The sequence below is a fragment of the Coregonus lavaretus genome (genome assembly GCF_964263955.1).
Source record: "Coregonus lavaretus genome assembly, contig: HAP1_SCAFFOLD_5668, whole genome shotgun sequence".
Lineage (NCBI taxonomy): Eukaryota > Metazoa > Chordata > Actinopteri > Salmoniformes > Salmonidae > Coregonus > Coregonus lavaretus.
Genome location: NW_028157425.1, coordinates 30001 through 38268, shown reverse-complemented (window position 1 = coordinate 38268; position 8268 = coordinate 30001). Strand labels below are relative to the sequence as shown.

The 8268-nt window shown below is 43.5% G+C and overlaps 1 protein-coding gene across 1 annotated transcript in view; it reads left to right on the top strand.

Moving 5' to 3' along the window:
- Nucleotides 1-2385: 2385 nt before the first annotated feature.
- LOC311125445 (protein jagged-1b-like) overlaps nucleotides 2386-8268 on the top strand; it is a gene marked incomplete at both ends in the record, with an annotated part of 35833 nt that continues 29950 nt past the window's right edge. Inside the window, 2 exons of the mRNA XM_084199497.1 lie at nucleotides 2386-2550; nucleotides 7254-7367. Of these exons, the coding sequence (XP_084055623.1) occupies nucleotides 2386-2550; nucleotides 7254-7367 (279 nt within the window). The remainder of the gene's footprint in view (nucleotides 2551-7253; nucleotides 7368-8268) is intronic.

Below are 8268 nucleotides of genomic sequence, written 5' to 3'. Positions count from 1 at the left end.
GTGAAGTGGTGAAATAAGTATAGCCAGTTATAATTGTAATGGCTTAGCAGATAATAAGAAAAGACGATCAGTCTTTCCGTGGCTAAAAGAAAAGGAATATAACATATACTGTTTACAGGAAACTCACTCTACATCCTTAGATGAAGTTGCGTGGGAAAAGGAATGCGGTGGTGAAATAATTTTCTGTCATGGACAATGGAACTCATAAGGTGTGGTGATATTAATTAACAAAAATGTTGATCCGATTGTGCAAATAGTCAGGAATGATTTGCAAGGAAGGTGGATCCTTTTCAATATGAATGTGGATGAAAAACACATTTGGCTCATGAATCTATATGGTCCAAATCATGATGATCCATTCTTCTTAAAAAAATATTTATACCAATTTATTGAACTTACAGGCAACAAACGATCTCAAATCATTATGGTAGGAGACTTTAACACAGTGTTAAGTACCTCAATGGACAGTAAAGGAAATCACTCTACAAACTATTATCACCTTGCCCTTAAGGGAATCAAAATATTATGGACGCATTAGAAATAGTGGATATCTGGAGACTAAAAACCCTGACCTAGTGAGATATACATGGAGGAGACTTAATCAAGCTAGTCGTCTTGACAACTTTCTTGTCTCTTTCTCTCTTGCATCAAGGGTTAAAACAGTATTGATAGGAGACAGAATGCGATCGGATCATCATCTGATTGGCCTTTTCATAACGTGGACGGGGATATTGGACATTTCATCAGTTGACTGGAGGACAATTTATTCTTAACTGAGACAAAATAATTTATAATGGAATTTTTTCCAGTACGATATAGGTTCAGCAAATCCCCTTATTGTTTGGGATAACTTTAAATGTACCTCCAGAGGTCATTCAATTCAATATTCATCAATAATAAAAAAGCAGTTTCTGTCTAAAGAGACAAGACTAACAAGGGAAATACAGGTAGATAGCAATAAAAACGGTACTACAGAGACACAAAGTAAGTTAAGAGGAAAAACAAAAAGAACTGAAGGAACTTATTCCAGAACGATCTGATGTAATCTATCTATTACAAAAATAAAGCAAACTGGATGGAATATGGAGAAAAATCATCAAATTCTTCGTGAATCTCCAACACAGGAACCAAAAAGAATTTGCAGTAACTCGTTACTAAAGACGGAGTCATATATGATTCTCCAAATGATATTTAAAAAAAGGAAGCGATGTATATATATATATTTGTGTGTATATATGTTTTTTTTATATAATATTTTTATTCACAATGAATGAAAGATAACATTTAAAGACATTGTACATTTCCCCCCCTTTGAATACCCCCCCCCCCCCCCCTCCCTAAATGCCTCCAAACACATTTAAAAAGAAAAGGAAAGTAATTGAGTTAAATGTCAGAAAACAAAACCAAAGTATACAACAACGTTACTTTAATACAAGCAAAAATGTAACAGCCCCACAATTTCAGGTGATTGGGTGATCTTATAGGCCTATAGTAGTAATCTCAAGGGGTGGGGCCAAGAGGACTAATCTGGAGCAAGTGTTTGGAGCTGTTCAAAATAGGATATCATCGGGTCCCAGGTGGAATAGGATATCATCGGGTCCCAGGTGGAATAGGATATCATCGGGTCCCAGGTGGAATGGAATGAGTTGGTTGACCCTCAACCAGTAAACTGAGTCTGGAGAATCTGGGTGGTAGAATTGGAAAGGTTGAGTGCGAATAAACTGGCGGATTTGGAAATATCTAAATAAACTTGAATGGGGTAGATTCAATTTGATAGCGAGGTCTTCAAAATTGGCAAAGGTGCCATCTATAAAGGTCATTAAACGTAGTAAGGCCATTCCTCTGCCACAGCCTGAAAGATGAATCCAGTTAGCCTGGAAGGAAGAGGTGATTATTACATATAGGACCTTGAATAGAGAAATCACAGAGTTTAAAATGTTGACGGAATTGAGTCCAAATTTGAAGAGTATTGACAACAATTGGATTTCCCCCAATGTTAGTAAATGATGTAAATGTAAAGCCTATAGCCTCAACACTTGGTTAAAACTATAATTTTGATATAAAACTATAATTTTGATATAAAACTATCATTTTGATATAAAACTATAATTTTGATATAAAACTATAATTTTGATATCATTGATGGTCAGTCCTTGCATCCATAGCTCTGTCTATGAATTTGAGATGTTACATTTCTCCAGGCAAATCCGTCAGCTTTTGATCAAATCAGAGGTTATTGTTTCATTTAAGGACTCTAGTTTTAAATACTTTAACTCACTATCAGTCATCTCTGCTTACATGTAAAAAAAAAAAATGAAATTCTCTTCTTTCCTCCTCCCCCACCCCTCCAACCCCCCCCTCCCCCCCCTCCCCCTCCCCCCACAGTGATTGACAGCTGCACGGTTGCCGTGGGGTCCAGCAGCACCCCTGGAGGGGAGCGGTTCATCTCCTCTAACGTGTGTGGGCCTCACGGCCGCTGTCGGAGCCAGGCTGGAGGACAGTTCAGCTGTGACTGTCAGGAGGGGTTCAGAGGCACATACTGCCACGAGAGTAAGACATTACAGCAATAGAGGATTCATAGAGGATTCATAGAGGCTTCATAGAGGATTCATAGAGGATTCATAGAGGGTACATAGAGGATTCATAGAGGCTTCATAGAGGCTTCATAGAGGATTCATAGAGGGTACATAGAGGATTCATAGAGGGTACATAGAGGATTCATAGAGGTTTCATAGAGGATTCATAGAGGCTTCATAGAGGATTCATAGAGGATTCATAGAGGATTCATAGAGGATTCATAGAGGGTACATAGATGTTACATACAGTGGCTTGCAAAATTATTCACCCCCCCCCCCCCCTCCCCCTTGGCATTTTTCCTATTTTGTTGCCTTACAACCTGTAATTAAAATGTTTTTTTTGTGGGGGTTTGTATCATTTGATTTACACAACATGCTTATCACTTCTAGCCACTGGGATTTTTGCCCATTCTTCAAGGCAAAACTGCTCCAGCTCCTTCAAGTTGGATGGGTTCCGCTGGTGTACAGCAATCTTTAAGTCATCCCACAGATTCTCAATTGGATTGAGGTCTGGGCTTTGACTAGGCCATTCCAAGACACTTAAATGTTTCCCCTTAAACCACTCGAGTGTTGCTTTAGCAGTATGCTTAGGGTCATTGTCCTGCTGGAAGGTGAACCTCCGTCCCAGTCTCAAATCTCTGGAAGACTGAAACAGGTTTCCCTCAAGAATTTCCCTGTATTTAGCGCCATCCATCATTCCTTCAATTCTGACCAGTTTCCCAGTCCCTGGCGATGAAAAACATCCCCACAGCATGATGCTGCCACCACCATGCTTCACTGTGGGGATGGTGTTCTCGGGGTGATGAGAGGTGTTGGGTTTGCGCCAGACATAGCGTTTTCCTTGATGGCCAAAAAGCTCAATTTTTGTCTCATCTGACCAGAGTACCATCTTCCATATGTTTGGGGAGAATCCCACATGCCTTTTGGGGAACACCAAACGTGTTTGCTTATTTTTTTCTTTCAGCAATGGCTTTTTTCTGGCCACTCTTCCGTAAAGCCCAGCTCTGTGGAGTGTACGGCTTAAAGTGGTCCTATGGACAGATACTCCAATCTTCGCTGTGGAGCTTTGCAGCTCCTTCAGGGTTATCTTTGGTCTCTTTGTTGCCTCTCTGATTAATGCCCTCCTTGCCTGGTCCGTGAGTTTTGGTGGGTGGCCCTCTCTTGGCAGGTTTGTTGTGGTGCCATATTCTTTCCATTTTTTAATAATGGATTTAATGGTGCTCTATGGGATGTTCAAAGCTTCAGATATTTTTTTATAACCCAACCCTGATCTGTACTTCTCCACAACATTGTCCCTGGCCTGTTTGGAGAGCTCCTTGGTCTTCATGGAGCCGCTTGCTTGGTGGTGCCCCTTGCTTAGTGGTGTTGCAGACTCTGGGGCCTTTCAGAACAGGTGTATATATACTGAGATCATGTGACAGATCATGTGACACTTAGATTGCACACAGGTGGACTTTATTTAACTAATTATGTGACTTCTGAAGGTAATTGGTTGCACCAGATCTTATTTAGGGGCTTCACATTAAAGGGGGTGAATATATATGCACGCACCACTTTTCCGTTATTTATTTTGTATAATATTTAGTAAGAAGTTATTTTTTTCATTTCACTTCACCAATTTGGACTATTTTGTGTATGTCCATTACATGAAATCCAAATAAAACTCAATTTTAATTACAGGTTGTAATGCAACAAAATAGGAAAAACGCCAAGGGGGATGAATACTTTTACAAGGCGCTGTAGACCCTAATAGATATTACATAGACCTACTAGACCATACATAGACATTATATATACCTACATAGACATCACATTGACCTACATAGACATTACATTGACCTACATAGACATTACATTGACCTACATAGACATTACATTGACCTACATAGAGATTACATTGACCTACATAGACATTACATTGACCTACCTATACACTACATTGACCTACCTATACACTACATTGACCTACATAGACACTACATTGACCTACATAGACATTACATTGACCTACATAGACACTACATTGACCTACATAGACACTACATTGACCTACATAGACACTACATTGACCTACATAGACACTACATTGACCTACATAGACATTACATTGACCTACATAGACATTACGTTGACCTACATAGACATTACATTATATATACTTACATAGACATTATATATACACTACATAGACATTAGATAGACAGTATATACACTACATAGACATTATAAGTGCTTGGATATTTGGATTGGCTACTTTTTGTATATAAAGCGGTTCTTTGCCGACACCCCCACTACCTCAGCTCACGTATTAATTGGAGATCCAGTCATTTTCAGACCTCCCCTGATCTGGGGGAAATGCTTTAGTTTGTATGCCCCCAGCTCATGGAATAGCCTTCAGGCCACCTTGAAGTTAGACTCACTGGTCTCCATTGGACAGTTTAGATCAAGTTTAAGGGAGGTGATGTGTGAGTTGTTTGTTTTGGATTAATCTTGTTGTATTTATTGTATTGACATGATCTTAATATGTTATTAAATTGTGTATGTTCATGTTCACAGGGCTCCCTTGTAAATGGGACCCTGGTCTCAGTGGTGTTCGAAGACACACATACACATACAGTGGGGAGAACAAGTATTTGATACACTGCCGATTTTGCAGGTTTTCCTACTTACAAAGCATGTAGAGGTCTGTAATTTTTATCATAGAGACGGAATCTAAAACAAAAATCCAGAAAATCACATGTATGATTTTTAAGTCATTAATTTGCATTTTATTGCATGACATAAGTATTTGATACATCAGAAAAGCAGAACTTAATATTTGGTACAGAAACCTTTGTTTGCAATTACAGAGATCATACGTTTCCTGTAGGTCTTGACCAGGTTTGCACACACTGCAGCAGGGATTTTGGGCCACTCCTCCATACAGACCTTCTCCAGATCCTTCAGGTTTCGGGGCTGTCGCTGGGCAATACGGACTTTCAGCTCCCTCCAAACGTTTTTTATTGGGTTCAGGTCTGGAGACTGGCTAGGCCACTCCAGGACCTTGAGATGCTTCTTACGGAGCCACTCCTTAGTTGCCCTGGCTGTGTGTTTTGGGTCGTTGTCATGCTGGAAGACCCAGCCACGACCCATCTTCAATGCTCTTACTGAGGGAAGGAGGTTAATATCTCGCGATACATGGCCCCATCCATCCTCCCCTCAATACGGTGCAGTCGTCCTGTCCCCTTTGCAGAAAAGCCTCCCCAAAGAATGATGTTTCCACCTCCATGCTTCACAGTTGGGATGGTGTTCTTGGGGTTGTACTCATCCTTCTTCCTCCAAACACGGCGAGTGGAGTTTAGACCAAAAAGCTCTATTTTTGTCTCATCAGACCACATGACCTTCTCCCATTCCTCCTCTGGATCATCCAGATGGTCATTGGCAAACTTCAGACGGTCCTGGACATGCGCTGGCTTGAGCAGGGGGACCTTGCGTGCGCTGCAGGATTTTAATCCATGACGGCGTAGTGTGTTACTAATGGTTTTCTTTGAGACTGTGGTCCCAGCTCTCTTCAGGTCATTGACCAGGTCCTGCCGTGTAGTTCTGGACTGATCCCTCACCTTCCTCATGATCATTGATGCCCCACGAGGTGAGATCTTGCATGGAGCCCCAGACCGAGGGTGATTGACCGTCATCTTGAACTTCTTCCATTTTCTAATAATTGCGCCAACAGTTGTTGCCTTCTCACCAAGCTGCTTGCCTATTGTCCTGTAGCCCATCCCAGCCTTGTGCAGGTCTACAATTTTATCCCTGATGTCCTTACACAGCTCTCTGGTCTTGGCCATTGTGGGGAGGTTGGAGTCTGTTTGATTGAGTGTGTGGACAGGTGTCTTTTATACAGGTAACGAGTTCAAACAGGTGCAGTTAATAAAGGTAATGAGTGGAGAACAGGAGGGCTTCTTAAAGAAAAACTAACAGGTCTGTGAGAGCCGGAATTCTTACTGGTTGGTAGGTGATCAAATACTTATGTCATGCAATAAAATGCAAATTAATTACTTAAAAATCATACAATGTGATTTTCTGGATTTTTGTTTTAGATTCCGTCTCTCACAGTTGAAGTGTACCTATGCTAAAAATTACAGACATCTACATGCTTTGTAAGTAGGAAAACCTGCAAAATCGGCGGTGTATCAAGTACTTGTTCTCCCCACTGTATGTAGTTAGACACTGGGTACTGTTGATAGGTGCCTGCCTTGTGTTCTGAAGTACTGTATACCTTGGGTGGATTTGGGCCAGGGTCCCTTTGCTTTAGTGTGTCTGTGTGCTGTCACTATGGTCACTAAGGCCTTGGCATTGAAACACCACATTCCAAAACTAAACTAAAGCGCAACACACAAAGCATTACCTTCCTGTACTTTCTAATGGGCTCACTCTTGCAATCCCTCTCCCTCTCTCTCTCGCTGTCTCTCTCTCTCCACTTCCCCCTCTCTCTCTCGCTGTCTCTCTCTCTCTCTCGCTGTCTCTCTCTCTCTCTCTCTCTCTCGCTGTCTCTCTCTCTCTCTCTCTCTCTCTCTCGCTGTCTCTCTCTCTCCACTTCCCCCTCTCTCTCTCGCTGTCTCTCTCTCTCGCTCTCCACTTCCCCCTCTCTCTCTCGCGCTCCCCTTCCCTGCTCCCCCCTCCCTCCGCTCCCCTTCCCAGATATTAATGATTGTGAGAGTAACCCGTGTGGTAATGGAGGAACCTGTATTGATAAAGTCAGTGTATACCAGTGTATCTGTGGAGACGGCTGGGAGGGGGACCACTGTGAGATCAGTAAGTACACTGTTTATTAGGAAAAAAATATTGTTTTCAAGGTTTATTGAGCGATAAAAAGAGTTATAGATGTTCATGAGGAGACCTATGATATAGAAAGTGAGATTGAAGCGCTGCCTCCGGGGGCATATGGACTCTGGAGGGCAGCACAACCACTAGACTAGCCCCCGGCAGGCAGCACAACCACTAGACTAGCCCCCGGCAGGCAGCACTACCACTAAACCAGCCCCCGGCAGGCAGCACTACCACTAGACTAGCCCCCGGCAGGCAGCACTACCACTAAACCAGCCCCCGGCAGGCAGCACTACCACTAAACCAGCCCCCGGCAGGCAGCACTACCACTAGACTAGCCCCCGGCAGGCAGCACTACCACTAAACTAGCCCCCGGCAGGCAGCACTACCACTAAACCAGCCCCCGACAGGCAGCACTACCACTAGACCAGCCCCCGGCAGGCAGCACTACCACTAGACTAGCCCCCGGCAGGCAGCACTACCACTAAACTAGCCCCCGGCAGGCAGCACTACCACTAAACTAGCCCCCGGCAGGCAGCACTACCACTAAACTAGCCCCCGGCAGGCAGCACTACCACTAAACTAGCCCCCGGCAGGCAGCACTACCACTAAACTAGCCCCCGGCAGGCAGCACTACCACTAAACTAGACCCCGGCAGGCAGCACTACCACTAAACTAGCCCCCGGCAGGCAGCACTACCACTAAACTAGCCCCCGGCAGGCAGCACTACCACTAAACCAGCCCCCGGCAGGCAGCACTACCACTAGACTAGCCCCCGGCAGGCAGCACTACCACTAGACTAGCCCCCGGCAGGCAGCACTACCACTAAACCAGCCCCCGACAGGCAGCACTACCACTAGACTAGCCCCCGACAGGCAGCACTACCACT